The sequence below is a fragment of the Rhinatrema bivittatum genome, chromosome 4 (assembly GCF_901001135.1).
Source record: "Rhinatrema bivittatum chromosome 4, aRhiBiv1.1, whole genome shotgun sequence".
Lineage (NCBI taxonomy): Eukaryota > Metazoa > Chordata > Amphibia > Gymnophiona > Rhinatrematidae > Rhinatrema > Rhinatrema bivittatum.
Genome location: NC_042618.1, coordinates 377,105,601 through 377,124,702, shown reverse-complemented (window position 1 = coordinate 377,124,702; position 19,102 = coordinate 377,105,601). Strand labels below are relative to the sequence as shown.

The window sequence follows — 19,102 nt, the reverse complement described above, 5'->3', positions numbered from 1 at the left end:
GTGGTCTAACTTTGTATGATCTTGCTCTATGAATATCTTTTCAATTGGCTCATTACTAAAAATAACATAATTGCATCTGCAAAGGATTACCTAAAAATAAAACAGCAGTTGAAATTAACTTTGCTATTCCTAATTTAGATTATTTGCTTATGATGCATCTTCCTTTCACACTATGCAAAACTGTATACTAGTGTTACTTTTAACATGTTAGCTGTTGATGTGCCCATGATTCTTAGCTGTCTAGGAATAGATGGCAACAGTTTTCAAGGAACAGACATTTGAATACATAACAGTAAAATGCAGTAATTTGCAGAGCTCTCAAAGACATTTTCAATATTCACTGAGGGAGGCAGGAGCTCTGTGTTTCCATGCATCAAAATCCTGTCAGCACAGCTAATCCCCATAGATGTCAGGTGAATAAACCCCGGGAACAGCAAACAAGTGGCTGCTGTCAAAGACATGCCATTAATATGCAGGCCTATTCGTTCTAATATTACATTCTTTAGTGCCTCCAGTCATAGACCTAGATGACCAAAATCCGTGTTCAGAGTCATCTGATCTTACTAAGATTGACAGCTTGACTACTAATTCAAAAGAACTCAGGAGCTACATTAGATTAAAAGGCAGCTTTATTGTTGTGCATTGGACATAAAGCAGATTAAATAATCAGAAAAGCTTGGCTTCCAGATTGTGACTCGCATGCTACAGCTGTCCAGTATGAGCTGACAGGCAGTCTTTATATGACCAGCTCAAAGACAGATCTCTGTCAGTGATACTGTAGATAGAAAATAACTAGGGAGCATGATTCCATTTCATTGCAAGGATAACCAGTTCTGATAGGGGTAACCAAGTTACTCAAGCTGTTTTGGAAGCAGCAGCTCCTGTTTGAATTGAAGGTACAGAAACCCGGAGTCAAAAAGAGTACACAGTTCTTCTATAACGTCTGAATATATTGTAAACTTATAGTCTGTTCATTAAGATTGGGCAAAGCTTCTGCAGGACAAATACCAGGGACCAGCCATGAAAGGTGAGATAACAGACTGCCGTTACTTTGCTATAAATGAATGCACTTCTACCTGTTTTAGTACTTTTCAGCCCTCGATATTGTATTTCCAGAATGTCTGCTTTCTGATCCTGATGTAGTTATGCATACCATTCCATTAAATACTTTGAGTTTGTTTTAATAAAATACGTGGCCTTCTAATTAAATTGAATTTAATGTAAATCTTAATAAAGAGCAAACATGTTCATTCTTGCTAGATCTGATCTTTACCCCAGTGTTATAGTGTACATTTAATTTTGTCAGGGAAATGGAGGTTTCAAAACCTTGTTTCTCAAATGATTAGCATGACAAACATTTATTACATTCACTTGTTTATAAGACTATTTAATTTTAAGAATTAAAATGCAATCTCCGTGCTCAATACAATGCCTTTTTTAACTTCTAAATGATATTTAATAAAGTTCAGTAATTGTTGGATATTTTGAAAATTAAAACTGAATGTGTACACAGTAGAAGAATCAATGCTTATTTCATTTTTTTAGAGGGATATTTAATGTTTTAAGATTTTTTCAAAGATTTTTATTTTTACTTACATAACCTTTATTATTATGATTTTCCATTTTTAAGTTGTTTTTAGGTTTTATTTTTCCTATATTAATTGTAAGTTTATTCACTGCTGAGGGCATTTTTTCTAGAAAGGTAGTATATATATAAATTGGAAAATAAAAAGAAGCCAGCTTGAAAAGGATTATTTTTCTGTGCGCAGATCATATTTTTTTAGCACCAAAATGAATCTTAAGGGAATGCTATCAGAGTCCCCATGTAGGTCTATTATTTTACTGCATGCATACTAACATAGCTGTAGGGAAAACAACCTTTTATTTATTTATTTTTAGAAAAAGGAAATAGCACTGACTACATTTGACAGCAACAAAGTATTATTCCCCCATAAAAACTAACTTAATCACTGTCAGGAGCCTTGGGAGTTGATTATAATTTTTAGGTATTAAATATCACTGCGTACCTTTGTGACCTCATTTATCATTTTAATAATTCCACTTGACAAATGTTTGTATAGTTGTACAGGAGAAGTTCAAGTCTTTACAATGCATAGTTGGCATTGAGTTAAGGAAGTGCACTGTAATTTTAAATAATAAATATAAACAAGAATGGATAATGTTAATAACATTTCTTTTGAAAGCAAAAATTGTGAGAAATGACTCATGTTTCCCATAGTGTCAAGAACTGTGTTCTTGTTCATTGGGAACATTCACAAAAATAATGCATAAGTTATACTTACATCTTTATACTTTATAAGAATTGACAAAATAAAAACATTACCAGCTGGAGTTTCATATTTCTGGGAATTTTTTAATGTCGAGGTTAATACTCGTGGTCTATAACAAAAATGTGGTCCTTCTGGAGGGCAATTTTCAAAGGGATTTCCACTGGTCAAACTTGTTTTACTTGTGTAAATCATTTATCTGAAAGTGGTCCACTGACTAAAGGTAAAAGTATGACCATAGTCCCAGAACCTGCAGACTTTAACTCACGTTGTGGGGGTGGAGTAGGAGGAGTCGATAGGTTAGGGGAGAAAAGGATGCACACAATTTTGGATTTTCATAATTATGTTTGCGGTTTTGATTGGGAAAATTATCCATAGAAAAAGCAGGTGCAAACCTCTGTGGATACTTTTTCCTTGGACAATTTTAAAAGTAAAAGTACTTTGAAAATTGATGCAATGACCATAGGAAAAAAATACCCTGGGAATTTGCAGCTCTCTGGGTAATATGAAAATTGCCCCCTTAATGATCAGTTTCTGCAAGCACAATCTATTCCTGTTGCGTATTTCACTAGAATTAGATAGTACTTCCCTGAATTATAACAGAGAGGACAAAAATGACCAAATTTCAGATCATGACCTTAAGCCCTGCCAGTCATCCTGATATTTCCTGTTGACAGGGTTTATTGGATTGCTATTTGAAAGCTCAGAAAAATGGGCTAAAATCAGGGAGATATATACTTGATCCATATCTCCATGACTGTGCTTAAGGGTGAATATTAAAAGCCCTATGTGCGGCAAATCCGGGAGAGAGATGTGTTTGTGGGACGTGTGCGGGCCGCATGGATTTTAAGAGGCCAGCAGCCACGCGGGTATCTCCCGGTTCGCGGATAAAAAAGGTTTAGCAAAAAACGGGTGGGATGGGGTGGGGCCTGGGCAGGGTGTTGGTGGGGCGTGGGAGGGCTGGGACTGCCCCTTTGAAGTCAGTTATGCATAACTTGCTTCTGCTTTGGACAGCATGTAAGTAGTTGAAATAAAAAAAAAAAAGTAGTCAGTAGGGTTTTAGGGGGTCGGAGCTAGTAGGGTAAAAGGGAGGCATTATGTAGGGGCTTTAGGAAGTCCACTCCTTTACTGGAGTGAACTGGAAGGGAACTGGGAAATAGGCCTATTGTGTCGCTGCACATACCTACTAAAATTCCCCCCTTATGTAGTTAAGACAGGATTCATATGCACATGCGCGCGTCAATATAAAATCATGTGCGCATGTGCACCTGAGTAGCCAATTTTATAACGTGTGCATGCTGGCAAATGCGTGCACATTTGCGCATGCACATTAGTTTGAAAGTTACCATCTTAAGCCCGAATTTTGAAAAGCCCACTGCATAAAATCCGGGGATATGCGCGTGGACAGGCCAAGAGCGTGCTGAGCGCATTTTCGAAACGTCCCGGCCACGGGCATATCTCCTGGTACATGCAGAAGTGCGGGGCCATCAAAAAGGGGTGGATCGGGGGGCAGGGTCTGGGCAGGGAAGGGCAGGGCGGGGGGCTGACCAGAACAGTGGCCGTTAGGCCCTGTCCCGGGGAAGCACATACCAGCATTCGGCCAGTACACCGAAGTTACTTCTGCTTGGAAGGAGTAGTAAGTAATAAAACAAAAACATTTGGGCTATCTAGGTAGGGGTTAGGGGTCAGCGAGGAGAGGGGAAAAAGGTAGGAGGGGTAGTTAGGGGGGATTGGGAATTATTTTTTAAAATCCTCCCCATTGCACATGGGAGAGGCCACCCGCCTGCACATGCGTGAGCGGAGATTAAAATCCGGCACACATACAGTCGCGGGAATCATGTTTTATAACGTGCACGGCCGACTCGCGCATGTTATAAAAAAGCTGCGTCCATGTGTGCACGCCTTTTAAAATCTATCTTTTAGTGTTTTCTTGAGTGACTTCAGATGTGATTCCTAAACCTGACTTCTGTTCCTTAGGCCAGCTGAGGTTGAGATCATGGTGGAGGCAGTATTCACAACCCGTGGAGGGAGGAAGGGAGTCCTAGTCATTGCTCAGTAGTGATGCATATTGCTCAGACTCAGAAAGCATGCATGTTGAATTCTGGCCAAGAGCTATCTATATGTATATGTCTATGTCTACAGGTGCATAGTAGTCAACTGTTTATATCACTATAGGAGGGCCAGCTAGTAACTGGAGGTGAGGTTTGGTGGTGGTGGTGGTGTAAGGTTTGGGAGCCAGTTTTACGTGCAGAGTGAAACATATGAACAGCACAGTAGAACTCAGTGAAGATTTGACATAATTTGGAGTGAGGAAAGTCAGACTAAGATGAGATTACTTCAGTGTTCTCTCACCCTAGCTTGATAGTACCCAGGTAGAGAGTCCATCAAGCTAGGGCGAGAGAACATTGTAGAAATCTCATCTCTGTGTGACTTTCCTCATTCCAAATGACGACAAATCATCACTGAGGTGTACTGTGCTGTTTGTACATCTCACTCATCCCAAAACCCTACACTACCACCAAAATCTCACCTCGAGTTACTAGCTGGCCCTCCTATAGCAGTATAAATAATTGACCACTATGGCTGCTTCATCAGAGGCTCTCTCTCTTTCTCTCTCTCTCTCTCTCCACTCTACTCCTTTCCCTCTCCCCTTCTCCTCATGCCCAAAACAGAATGTGCAATGTTTATCACAAATTGCATTACAGCCATTTTGGGCATATCACATAGCTGAACCAGGAAAAAAGGTGTATTTATTTCTGATGTTAAAAGCATGCAAAAATTGTGTAATATATGCTATCGCACGGTGCAATAATGGCCCTCATTTTCATTTATCCCACTCAAACTATTCCCCAATCCCGCCCCTTTGAATAAATTTGACAAATGTGCATTTGTGCCGCGCGCTGTGATTACTTTTGTGTGCATTATGGCGTTATCGCAGGCATTAACACCATAACACACTTTGATGAATGACCCTGTTGGGGCCTTATTTACTAACTATTTTTCCTATAGAAACAAAATAGAAGAAAACCTTTAGTAAATAGACCCCTTTGCTGGTTAGAACTTATCCATCTAAATTACGATGTACATTCAGTGGCATGGCTGTGCTGCTGAATATACACATATAATTGAGCAGTTAGCCATTTACAGTCTAACCAGCTAAATTTAGACCTGCTCTATGGCACATCTAGCTCAGCTGTACAACTTATGTGGCTATATCCGAATATCGGCAGTTAGCCACATAAATTGTACAACTATCTCACTCCACCATGATTACCCACTTTATGCCCACTTCTTATGCGGCTAACTTTTAAGCTGCATAAGGGACTTATATGGCTAAGCAATGGCTGCTGAATGTGGGTGAATATTCAGCAGATGCTACTTAGCAGCATAAGTCCTGCTTATCCAGCTAAATAGTGCTGAACGTGCTTTCAGGTGAATTTTCAAAAGTTACGCGCATGAGTGTAACTGCTATTGTAGCAATTTTCTAAAGCCCACTTAGATGGGTAAAGTGCATTTACACATGTAAAACCCAGTTTTAAGCATGTAAATGCTTTTGAAAATCAGGCCCTTTGAATATTGGGCCTGATTTAAGGCAAGATTTATGCCAAAATAAAAATGCATAAAAATACAAAAGGGAACCTTTACATAAATGCACTTCTTTTAAAAATGAGTTTTTCAGCCTGATTTCTTCTTTTGTTTTAAGCAGGTCGACTGATTCTGCCTTTCAGTGTCGTTCTATTACTTCGTGTAGTGTGGGGATGTCCAGAAGTGTGCCTTTGCCATCGGTCTACAAAGACAGTCGACTGTAATAATCAAGGACTTGTTGAAATTCCTTCAAATGTACCACCTGAAACTCAAAAATTGTACTTACAGAATAATAATATCCAGGTTATTAATAACAGTGCATTTGGAAACACACCTTGGCTCACAGTCATAGACTTGTCTAATAATTCCATTTCAAGTCTGTCAGCCAACACATTCCTAAGACTTCATTTTTTACAAACTCTGAATCTTACAAACAATCTAATTCACTTCCTAGAAAACAAACTTTTCAATACAGTGCAAAACTTAACAGAACTAGATTTGTCATCCAACAATATAGTAAACCTGCCTGAATCTCTGGGAGATAACACAGGCCACTTATCCCTACTTGCAGTCAAACATAATCAGCTTCAGAGAATAGACAGAGTTCTACTGGATTCACTCTCCAATCTGAAAATTTTCCTCTTCAAAGACAACCCTTGGCAATGCAGTTGCCAGGCTACTGGCCTTAAACTGTGGCTGGAGAGTTTTCTATACCGAGGTCAGTAATTTCATGGATTGCAGAGCATGCTTTCTACATTTAATATTCCCAGTCAATCATATGAGAAGTATTTCAAGCATTCTACGATGCTGTCCATGAAAGCTGTTTCTAATGTGACACAAAAAGCCCACTGTGTTATTCATTTTAAAAGCTATCATTGTTATGTATGTTATTAGTGTATACTATGCTTCCGATCAGCAATCAATACAATTTGGTACTAATGATCTTGTCCATAGTAGAATTTGTAAAGAGATATAAAATGAATAATAATTTGAGCATTCCTATGCTGTACAAAATTGACCCTCATTCAGTCCTATTATTTTCCCAGCCAGGTATCTGTTTGCATTTATAGTATATGAACATTTAGGTGGTATTTATGTAAATTCACATGTAAGTTAGCTGGCAAACAGATGCATAAGTTATACCAATTTTCAAAGTGGACTTACATACACAAATCCATTTTAAAAATTCTCTCACAGGAACGGTAACTTGGAAACAGCCACACAGGCGCATATTTATTTATTTATTTATTTATTTAGCATTTTTATATACCGATATTCAAGTAACATAGTTACCAATCACGTCTGTTTACATTCCAACAATAACATGACATGAGAATGTCTTACATAAAACCAGGGTCATCAAACTTGGATACATGTACATATGGAACACATATGTACATGTGTTTGCTAGCTCAGGTCCAAGGACACAGCCATTTTATAACGTGCACATATATGCATGCATGTTATAAAATAGGTTGAAAGTGTATACATGTGTGCACAGCATAAGTGGGGCAATGTTATAAGGGACGAGTGACCACACCATACCCTGATTTCTCAGTTCATTCCCAGTTCACCCAGTTTAGGAATAGCACTTCCAAACCCTCCTAATTTATTAGCCTGTTAGTCCCAACCCTTAAAACCCCACTGACGAGCCTAGATTTAGTTTTTGTACTTACACGCCATCCATAGAGTTAGCAAAGTTACCTGGCAGGGGACCCCCCCAGACCACACCCATGCCATTGCTCCCTTTTCTGAACTTTTGACTCGTGTGTGTAGTGGGAGATAAACATGTACATGGGTGCCTTTTAAAATCCGCCTTTGTTGTGTCCTGAGGTGCAATGGCGATGGGGAGGACTGCTGATAGAAGGACTGAGAAATGGAAAGAGTGACTGAGTTGGACAGAAGATCTGTAAAGGTTCTGGGAGTGAAACTGAAAGAAGGAATTCTTGCTGGAAGAGGAGTGGGACTGTGGGAAAAAGAGGGACTAGAGAGGGGCTATTAGTGGAGATGTGGAAGGGGGAGGGGGAAGAGTAGCAGAGGCTGTGAGGCTGAAAGAGGGGACCTAGGCTGTGAGAATTGGAAAGGAGCTGGGAGAAGGGGATAGAATCTGATAGATAAGACAAGAAAAGTAATAAGAAGAGGACCTGGGCTGAAAGGTTAGGCAAGAAGGAGAGAGAGATGAAGAGAACTGGGAAAGATGTGGGGGGAGGGGGGCGGAGCAAAGAGGAGGGGAGTTGAAAGGGGAGGTACAGAAAAGAAAAATACCCTCCTTCACTAATCACCCAGAGTCAGCAACAAAAAATCCATCCATCAGCCAATTTTTTAAATATCCATGAATAATATTGGCAAAACCCATCTTCTATAATTTGAAAATCAACATTTTATGAGTTAATATGGAGATTTTCTTCTGGAACGCTGTGGGCAGAAGGGAGCAGTCCTCCATTCTGCTCTTCTGCCACTGTCATAATAGTACTCAAAGACCTTAGGCAGTGCATTCCTTTGCCCCATACAGGAAATCTTATCAAAATAAGGAAAGAATATGCCGTTAAGTTGCCATAGGTTTTCCCATGACTTTTTCAGCTTAGCAGTAGGAAGAACACAGTTTTAACCAGAAGTTGTATATTTCATCTGGGATCTGAGATCTGGTTAAAACAAATTGATTCACTCATGACAGATTTACTTATTTAAAATGTTATCATTATGAAACAAATAATATTATATATTATATTATCCAGTACCAACAATGATATTCTTTTTTTTTTTTTCTCTCTGATAAGCTTGTAATAGAAATGTCTAGCAGCTCTGATAATATCCCTTAATATCTTTCCAGGAGGAATTATTGATGAGATTGTCTGCTTCACACCTGAAAATTTGAAGGGAAAGAATCTCTTAAAAATTCCATATGAATTATATGAGGGATGTCCTCCTAAAACAGCTCACCTTCATCTCTCCAACACACAACACCGTACCTTAGAGCTCCAGAACAATGGCAAACATGGACATCATACTGAACCTGGGGGTCGAAACTTTTCAGATTGTGAGCTTAAATCAAAGCCCAGAACAGCCAGTTTACGTCATGCAGTAGCCACTGTGATAATAACAGGAGTTATTTGTGGAATTGTCTCTCTAATGATGTTGGCAGCTGCTGTTTATGGCTGTGCCTATGCCACAATGACAGCTAGATACCAAAGAGAACTTAAGGACGTGGAACACTTGGGCCCAGCAATTGAGCAAGGGAGTCCCGAAGAGAAAGAACTACTTGATGGCTCTTTGGCTTGAATTGCTTTTGCTTACAGCTTCTCCAAAATTAGAACCATCCTTTTATTGGCCGTCAGAAACCTGACTGAGATACACTTATTTCTAGCAATACTCTGATACTATATAACAAGGTGCTTCTATGAAAAAAGGTATGCACTCCATCTAAACACATGAAATTACTGTGCTATTTGTACTGAATGAATGCAATAATTTAGAAAGCAAGTTGTAGGAGTTTAGGTATCAGATGAAAAAGGTTACGTATTAATTGTGCATAACTATTTTCTTTATTAACAACATCAAAATCATTAAAAACTATACACAAAGGGCCGGATTTTAAGAGGTAGGCACGGGCATACATTTGTGCGCACAACCCAGAGCGCACAAATGTATGTCCGATTTTATAACATGTGCGCGCAGCCTCATGCATGTTATAAAATCCAGGGTCGGCACACACAAGGGGGTGCACAATTGTGCAACTTGCGTGCGCCGAGCCGCGCAGCCTTCCTCTGTTCCCTCCACCCCCCACCTTCCCCTCTCTTCCCCTACCTAACCCGCCCCCCAGCCCTACCTAAATCCCCCCTACCTTTGTTTTGTTATTTACGTCTGCCTCTGGGCAGGCATAGGTTGTGCGTGCCGGCCGACTGCCGGCGCATGATCTCTGGGCCCAGAGGCCATGCCCATGACCCGCCCTTGGACCCCCCCAGCCACACCCCGCCCATTTTTTCAAGCCCCAGGACTTACACGCGTCCCGGGGCTTGCGCGCGTTGCCGGGCCTATGCAAAATAGGCTCGGCGAGCGTAACCCCTCCAACGCACGTAAATCCACCTGGATTTACATGCGTAGGCTTTGAAAATCTGCCCCAAAGATGCTAATATATCAATAAGTAAATACTTCTGGTATGGCAGCTAACGACTAATTATCTGGATCCCATTTCATTTTTGCTCATTATTTACAGGTCTGGAAATAAACTTAACAAATCTACAAATTATTTTCATCATATAGAAAATCCTGTAGCAAAACTCCAGCTCCGATGCCTGGAAAGGCATCTACAAAGAAAAGGCAGACATTTTTTAAAAAGCAGGGACACCTAACAAGGTTAATGTGAAAGACCAAGTCTTTGTCAATGAGATTATCCAGCAGGTCTCTAATAGCTAGATTTATCAAGTTGCTGTCGAAAAAGGGACATCTTTTATATTAATTTCCTAATTATTACAATGTGTAGTATGTTAGCTCTTCACATAGGCATTACCACAAACTGTATGAGAGAGAGAGAGAGAGAGAGAGAGAGAGAGAGAATTTATGTACAAGGGCTGTCTAGAGGTTAGCTATTTATATCTCTATAGGGGGCGCACCTACTAAGTCAAGGTGAGGTTTAGGTAGCAGTGTAGGGGTAAGGGGCTACTTTTACATGCAGAGTGAGACGTACAAACAGATCAGTACACTCTTGTGAAGATTTGATGTCATTTGGACTGAGGAAACTCTCACAAAGATGAGATTTGTATAATGTTCTCTCACCCTAGCTTGATGGATGCTCTCCCTGGGTAACATCAAGCTAGGGTGAGAGAACATTATACAAATCTCATCTTTGTGTGAGTTTCCTCACTCTGAATGACATAAAATCTATGCAAGAGTATACTGTTCTGTTCGTACTTCTCAGTCTGCATGAAAAAGTGGCCCCTAACCCGTACACTACTACCTACACCTCATCTCGAGTTACTAGGTGGGCCTCCTATAGTAGCATAAATAGCTGCTTACTATGATGCTATTCTAGAGGTGCTCTCTCTTTCTCTCTCTCCCTTAAAAAATGCCCAAAATGGAATTTGCAAACAAATCACAAATGCACTATGGGGTAGATTTTTAAAAACGGCGCGTTCGCGTACTTTTGTTCGCGCTCCAGGCGCAAACAAAAGTACGCTGGATTTTAGTAGATACGCGCGTAGCCGCGCGTATCTGCTAAAATCCAGGATCGGCGCGCGCAAGGCTGCCGATTTTGGGCAGCCGGCGCGCGCCGAGCCGCGCAGCCTGCCTCCGTTCCCTCCGAGGCAGCTCCAAAATCGGAGCGGCCATGGAGGGAACTCTCTTTCGCCCTCCCCTCACCTTCCCCTCCCTTCCTCTACCTAACCCATCCCCCCGGCCCTATCTAAAACCCCCCCCTACCTTTGTCCGGGGATTTACGCCTCCCGGAGGGAGAAGTAAATCCCCGCGCGCCAGTGGGCCGCTAACGCGCCGAGACGCGACCCGGGGGCGGTTCCGGAGGGCGCGGCCACGCCCCCGGACCGCCCCGGGCCGAAACCACACCCCCGGGCCTGCCCCCGAAATGCCGCGTCCCGCCCCCAAAACGCCGCATCGATGGGCCCCGCCCCTGACACGCCCCCTATACGCCCTCGACAAAAAAACCCGGGACTTACGCGAGTCCCGGGGCTCTGCGCGCACCGGCAGGCCTATGGAAAATAGGCGCGCCAGCGAGCAGGGCTCTTAAAATCTGCCCCTATGGTTTTGCAAAGCCAGCCCACTTTTTGGAAATCCCTCCCCTTTTAAAAAATGCATTATAGTGTTATTGCGTGTATTAAGGTGTTTTTCACATGCGAAAATGCGTTAATGCATGCAAAAATGTATTAACGCATGCAAAAAAGCCATAACGTGATTTGAGAAAGGACCCTGTTAGAATCTTACAGAGTTGTTATACAAAACATTTCATCTATTCTAGAAGGTGACTCTTTAAGCAGGTGCCTTTTAGCACTCTCAACCAGATTGCCCAATACTAAGAACAGAATCCTGGAATCAGAGATAAAAAGAAGTGAAAAATTAGAAAATCTTTTTTTAAAAGGGCTTTAAAGATGAGAAGACAAGGAATATTGAGCTCAGAGAAACAATTTCAGTTTCACTTGCTTCCCTGGCCATCTGAAAGACGTGGACCTTCTGATATCTCTGCAAACTTGAATTAATAGAAAATTTAAAATTGGGAACTGAAATAGGGAATGTTGCCTGTGAAATGCTCACAGGTATGGTGGCCAATAGGAAAACAACAAACACAGGGGGTCATTTATCAAAGTGCTATAATGGCATTTTCACATGCAAAAAACGCCATTAACGCATGCAAAAGCACCATAACGCATGGTGTGATACAAATAAGAAAAAGGGGAGGATATTGGGGCGGGATTTTTGGCCAAGTGGGCTGGGCTCACAGTTTTGCAAAGCCCTATCGCACAGCTTTACCGTGAATTTTAATTAACTACACCTTTTTCATTTGCGTAAAGCTGTGCGATAGGAATTTGCAAAACTGTGAGCCCACAAATCCTCCCCTCTTTCTTATTTGCATCGCATCATGTGTTATGGTGCTTTTGCATGTGTGTTAATGGCATTTTTTGCATGCAAAAACACTATATAGCACTTTGATAAATGACCTCCACAGTGAGATTTCTAAATGTTGTTGATAAAGTTCTGTGGGCATTACAAGCTAATGAACAACTGTTCTTTGGCAGTAAACAGAATCTTATTTCTCAATACTATTTTGCTATTGTGGCAAGTTCAGAAAATATATGGTGCCGTTTCGTTTGCAATTATGAAACAGGAGGATCTGCTTTGCTCTCTTTTAGCCTGCCCAAATAGAAGATTTTTCTTTATACAGGGCCTAAAAATCGTTGATCCTCCCTTGAATTCTGAAACACTTTATAACAACATGGAGCAGAAGAAATGAGGAGTGTCTGTAGAGTGGGACCAGAGTTCTTGAATTTTTAGACTTTAAACAAATTCAGATTACTCACCTACTGCCTACTGCCTTTGAGCATATTCTGCTAGTTTATAGTGGGTTTTTTTTCAAATTGTTTATTTGGGCTTCATTGTTAAACTGGATTAACAGTTTTTTGGTTTTGTTACTTATATGTACTGTCTAAGGAGATCTAACTTGCTTTAAACTCATCTCTCCCTGGGAAGTGGGATAAACAAACGCCTTATTTATTAACGCTTCTTGTAAGGCTTAATTCCCAACATATTTTTTACCTGTGGTATCAGACAAGATTCCCTTGGTATTAGATCAGTATTCCTGCATTTTCAAGGAGTCTTACACTCTGACTGAAAGAAAATATATATGAATATTTCTTCAAAGGCACAAAGTAAACATTACCTTCCTGCTAACAAAATCACTTGGATGATAAATAGCACCACAGATAAAAAGAGTAAAAAGACTGGGTTTTATTATGCTGCATCACTATATTCTTCCATAAGGATGAGTTAGTTGTAGGGTACCATTTTGTTTCATGTCAAAAGGGGACAGGCTGACCCAGTCAGGTTTCCTTGCCCATAATGGCACAAAGGTTTATGATCATACGAGTCATTTAGAATCCCATCTACAATTAAGGATTTGTAGGTAATAATATACATTCTGCAATAGTTTTACCAGCAATATCTAAGACAATACTTTTTATGCTATAATAAATGAACGTGTTGCATGATTTATTGATCACAAGTTTGTGGCTTGCGGGATTTTTAATATTGAGATAGACTTGGCTATGGATCCTCTCCTGAAGCTGAAGCCAAATACTGTGGAGTGAACTCTTTCTGCAGGAAACTTAGGGTCTGATTTACTAAGATTTTTTCACATAAACACAGGATGGGGAAAAAAACAAATCAGTTCCTTTATGTGTTGAACCTCTCAAGAATTCAGCATAATGCAGATAAAATTAACACCTTCTTTTCTTAAATACACAAAAGAGTAGGTCCCATATTGACTAAGTCTTAGTTTCTAAATCACTTTTTGACAATTATTTTATGGTTGTGGGAACACCCTTCCTCCCCCAAACTTCAGACTATGCTAGACCCTCCAGACTTTGAAAACTGACTGGAATTTGAATCTAAATATATCTGTCAAGTCACAAATGTTCAATGTTTAAAAAAGATAAATGGGATGGATTCATAAAGGATAAGGCTGCTCATTCTGAAGACTACATCCTCTTCTGGGAAACCTCATTGGCAATTATCAGGAGGGAAATAATTTCTTTCCTAGCAGCCAAAAGAAAGAAAGAAAAAAAAGACAAAAGAAAAACAGAAACCAGGCGGGAAAATCCTTGATCTTGAAGCCCAACTTAAATTCAGGACAACTGAAATCAAACCGTCTAGATGTGGTTCTGTCAGTATTTAATGACTTCATCTGTAGGAAAGTATTTTATGTTGATTGAAATCTATGGACTATAATTTTTTATGTCAGTCAACCTTCTGGCACAAATGGTGAGGGTCAAATAATATTGTTTGTTAATTGGATAATGATGAGTTCATATTGTAGGTTCAAAAAATATAAATTTTCCTTGACTCCTCTGGTAACAGGGGACACTTTTAGATTGATTATTGTATTATTATAATTTATATTTTGAATTTGTTTTGTCAATGCCGATTATTTTGATTGTTATCCATTTTGCAGCCCCAGCAATAACGTGGAAAATAAAATTCAAATAAATGACTATATTGTTTAAGGAATTTTACCAAATTTGCATCCTGAGCTGTCCAGAAATATCTCGCATAAGTTCAAATATTTCAAGAAACTGACCATTCCCAAATTTTCAACTTATCATCTGAAGAATTCTAATTCTCCTTTTATGGCAGGCAAACATATTTTTAACTGGGGCCACATTGCAGGCTGTTGTTTGTAACAAGGGCTGGGGGTGTGAGCCCCCTTGGAGCTTCTTGAATGGGGAGAGGGTCCCCCTTGGAGCTCTTTGTGCATGGAAAAGGTGGGGCCCCCTTAAGGTTGTTAGCTACTCTTTCAATGTTACTGTCAGAGTAATACTGGAAGCAGCTGGAAGCAGATAAGACTAGTTCCCAGCTTGTATTTGGGGATGGGGGGAGGTCTGGGAAGGTACAGAGGGTTGGGTAGGTGGAGAGGGTGGGGTAGAGATCAGGAGGGGACTACATGACTTTGATTAAATATTGTGGAGGAAGGAGCTAGCTTTGGGTTGCTGTGGCCCCAGACTTTTTTTTATTTTATTTTGAAGATTGGGTGGTTGGTGGGGATCAGGCAGTAGCCCTCACATGCTTTAAAATATTTTGGGGGTTGGGGGACTGAGGGATCAGACGTGCAGGTCCAGAAGTTTTATAAATATATAAAAAAGAAAGGGTAAAAGAAAAAAATAATAGTAATATTGAGGGTTTTGCTGCAATTTTAGACCTATAAATATTGCAGAAAGAGCGCTCGCGATAAAAAAAAAAGGACATGGTTAGGAAAATTTGCAGCCTGCCGCATCATGTAGGTAAATACTGCATGCGGCGTTGTGTCAGTGCACACAACTTTGTGTCAGCGCATCACGCGTTGCATCGCCACGTGACACATTGCATCACTGCATGCCGCGTCATTTGATACACCTTGCATTAATTAGTGCATGGTGCATTATTTTTTCCAGATTATATATACAGGCTTCCTGCAGCTGCCTCATTGAGGGTGTGTTGAAGCATGGGTTAGAGGAGAGGAGTGGTCAGAGGATTGAAAGTTAGTTAGTATTGCAATTTCTGAGGGTGTTGTCCTGCCCTTTACTGTTTTTCCTTCTGTTTACCTTTACATTTGTCATTTGTCTATCTGTGAGTGTGAAAGTATGTGTTTGTTGGTCACGTTTGTCAGTTTTCATTTTCTGTGGCGGAGTGAGGAGGTGAGTGGAGGAGTGAGGAAGTATGTGGAGGAGGAGTGAGGAGTTATGTGAAGAAGGTGTGTGGAGGAGTAAGGAGAGGGTGAGTGGAGGAGTGAAGGAATGCAGAGGTGTACAGAGGAGTGAGGAGGTGTATGGAGGAGGAGTGTGGAGGTGAGTGGAGGTTGTGGAAAGGATGGTGCGTAAGAAGCATGGGGAGAGAGGAGAGGCATGAGGAGAGGAGGGGAAGAGGGAGAAGAGGAGGGAAGAGGATGAGGGCAGGAGTTCTAGAGGAAGGAGGAGTAGAAGTAGGGATAGGGACAGGAGCAGAGAGAGGCAGGAGGGAAAGGACAGGAGGAAGAGAGAGGGGGAAGGGGATAGGCAGGTGAGGACAGAGGGAGGAGGATGGCAGACTAGGGATAGAGAGAAAGAGGTCAGAGGGTAAGGGAGTAGACAGGGCAGGAAAATAAGGGACAGGAGGAAGGGAGGGGAGAAGGGAGTGGGAGGGAGACTGAGGAAAAGGAGGACACCTCTGCAGAAGCGGAAGTGGCATCCCCTTCTGGCAGCCAGGCAGCCCTTGTCTCAGGGCTCTCAAGTTTAGCGTGCAAGAGAATAACATGTTCATTGCAGGGGTCCTGCAGCATTATGCCATGCTCTTCAGCAACCAGGCAGCCAAGACCCTAATGCAGCCAAGGGCCAAATATAGTGCAACATAGCCCAGGGCATCAGCACCTGTAGCAGAATCCAATGAAGTGTGGAGCAGGTGACGCACAGATATCGGGACATCAAAGTACAGGTGAAAGCCAAGGTGGCAGCGGGAAATAAATATCAAAGGCAGATCAGAGGAGGAGCACCTTGTCCCATTGTCCTCACCATCATGGAGGAGCACCTCATGGAAAGGCTGCGACCAGATGTCTTCGAGGGCATGGATGAGCGGCTGGACACCATGCAAGCTGCAGCCAATAAGTTTACCTCACCAGTAAATGGGCAGGCAGCAATGGGGGTACACATCATTTGGCATAAGATGCTCACAATGCAAAGAAGCAAAGTGCACCTCTGATGTCAAATGAGGAAGGGAGGGGAGAAGGGAGCCTTTGGTACTTATGTCTTATGTTTTGTTTCCACAGCTCTCACCCACAAAGCTGCCGGTCCCAGCCAGGAAGACCCAGGGACCAGCAGCACACCAACCCTTTTGCACAGGCCCTTCCTCATGGATGCCCAGAGCCAGGTCAGTGAGGAGGAGGAGGAGGAACAGCAGCAGCAGCAGCAGCAGGCTCAGGCTCAGGAGCCATTGCCAATGCTGGAGCACCTGGGTTCACACAGCCCACTCAATGTGTCCTTCATCCTCTCTGGTTTCATGGAGGAACAGAGCTTTGAGTGGGAGCATATACAATCAGCACAACCTCAAGCCAGCACACCACAGCACCAGCCCGAAGCATCATGCCCTTGACAGGAGCAGCCCAGTCATGCCAAATTTGGAGGTTAAACTTCCTGCATTGGAACCAGGCCCTGCACCAGCACCAACATCCCTGCCACCAACAGAAGAATCCATGCATGAGCAGCTGGATTAGCTGGAAAGGAGTGATGGGGTACCCCTCAGAAACATACGGGCAGAGCTACTGCACCTCAGGAGGGCTGTAAACAGGCAGAATCAAATCCTCAGAGATTAAACCGCTGCCAACACACAGAATGTGAACATGCTGGTTGCTGCAGTAAACAGCATGACCAACGTTCTGATGCAGATCCTGCAAAGGATGTCTGAGCCCCTATCAGTCTTCCCCAGCATCACTGGAGTCCACACCATGCAGCAGTCCTCATGTTGACAGACTCCAGAGGGGTAGGCCCCCAAAATCCATGCCCCCCCCAAGTGGCAAACTACGATGTGGCAAGGGGCCATGAAGACCGGAAACATTTGGCATCTAAGGTCAAAGAACAAGACTTGTAGGACAAGACTGGACAGGCCTCTGTTCAGAGTTCCTGTGCCATCTAGATGGAAGAAGCCTGCTGGGCCCATCCTCACTACAGAGTTCCTATGTTGTCTAGATGGAAGAAGCCTCCTGGGCCCATCCTCACTACAGAGTTCCTGTGCCATCTAGATGTAAGAAGCCTGCTAGGGCTGTCCTCATTACAGTTTTTGTGCCAGCTTGCAGAAGGGATTGTCAACCATTGTGGTCCAGCAGCCTAACTGTAAAGCCCTCCCCAATGCTCTGCCCATATTTCATCCTCCCTGAAGTGGCCTCCAGTCGCAGTACAGCTGCTGCCTCATCTCATCATGTCTCATCCCTGCTCTGGATGCTGGTCTTTCATCTCATCTTAGCTCCAGCTGCTGCTGCCTCCATGCTGCCGGTGTCTCATTTCATCTCAGTTCCTACTGCTACTGCCTCCATGCTGCTGGGTATCCTCCTGGTCCTGCTGCCTCCATGCTGTGCTTTTTGGTCCTGGTTCTGCTGCCTCCATGTTGTGCTGTTTGGTCCTGGGCCTCTTGCCTCCATGCTGAACTCTGTTGCCTTGGCCCTTTTGCTGTCCCCTTGAGTGCACTCTTTCACTGTCTGTGGCTTTTACTTGAACTCTGCTGCCTTGGCCCTTATGTGGTCCCCTTGAGTGGACTCTTTCAACATGGACTGTCTGGGGCCTTTTCCTAGTCATCACATAGCAAGGCTGCTATCAGCTACAACAATAAAGATGTACTGTAGCTATTGGGGTTTGCCACTGCCGCTTTCTATGTTTTTAATTGTAAACATAATTGGGCCAAAAGAATAAGATTCTAAGCCTGTATATGTAACAATGCCATTTCAAACAATGTATGTAAAAGTCTACACAGAATGTGCTGTTCAGGAAATGTACAATGGTTTGTATTTTTTGATATCTTGTCCTTACTTGTGTTATGACTCAAAGGCTATCTGTATCCAACCATTTGTTGCTTTCACACTAAACCAAATATGACATGTACTTGCTGAGCGTTTAAACAGAGTATGAACTGCTGTGTGACAATTAGGGAGGATGAGTGATGGAGTAGTGTTTTGTATAGAATGTCCACAGGCGAAAAGCACAGGGCCTAGAGTGCTGCTGCTGCTGCTGCTTAGTACCAGGCAGACTTCCACAGACTGGCTGCAATCCCAGTACTGAGATTCCTTGGGGATCTCTTTAATATATATCTAAGGTAAGGATGACCTTACAGGTAGCATCCAGATTCCGAAGGCAGCCCACTACAGAGATGGCAGCCAGTCTGTGGAAGTCTGCCTGGTCCTAAGCAGCAGCAGCCCTCTAAGCCCTGTGCTTTTCGCCTGTGACATTCTGCATAAGACACTACTCCTTCACTCATCCTCCTTAGTTGTCACAAGGCAGTTCACACTCTGTTCAAAC

At 42.3% G+C, this 19,102-nt stretch overlaps 2 protein-coding genes across 4 annotated transcripts in view; one reads left to right on the top strand and one right to left on the bottom strand.

Annotated features, from left to right (window-relative positions):
* The window catches only part of CACNA2D3 (calcium voltage-gated channel auxiliary subunit alpha2delta 3), a 1,571,161-nt gene that overhangs the window by 228,245 nt on the left and 1,323,814 nt on the right, over positions 1 to 19,102 (bottom strand). The window lies entirely within an intron of this gene.
* LRTM1 (leucine rich repeats and transmembrane domains 1) lies at positions 791 to 9,534 on the top strand. Its single transcript, XM_029600905.1, has 3 exons — positions 791 to 1,027; positions 5,995 to 6,591; positions 8,704 to 9,534. Exons 1-3 carry the CDS (start codon positions 1,021 to 1,023, stop codon positions 9,150 to 9,152), a joined length of 1,053 nt encoding a protein of 350 aa, XP_029456765.1. The 5' UTR covers positions 791 to 1,020; the 3' UTR covers positions 9,153 to 9,534.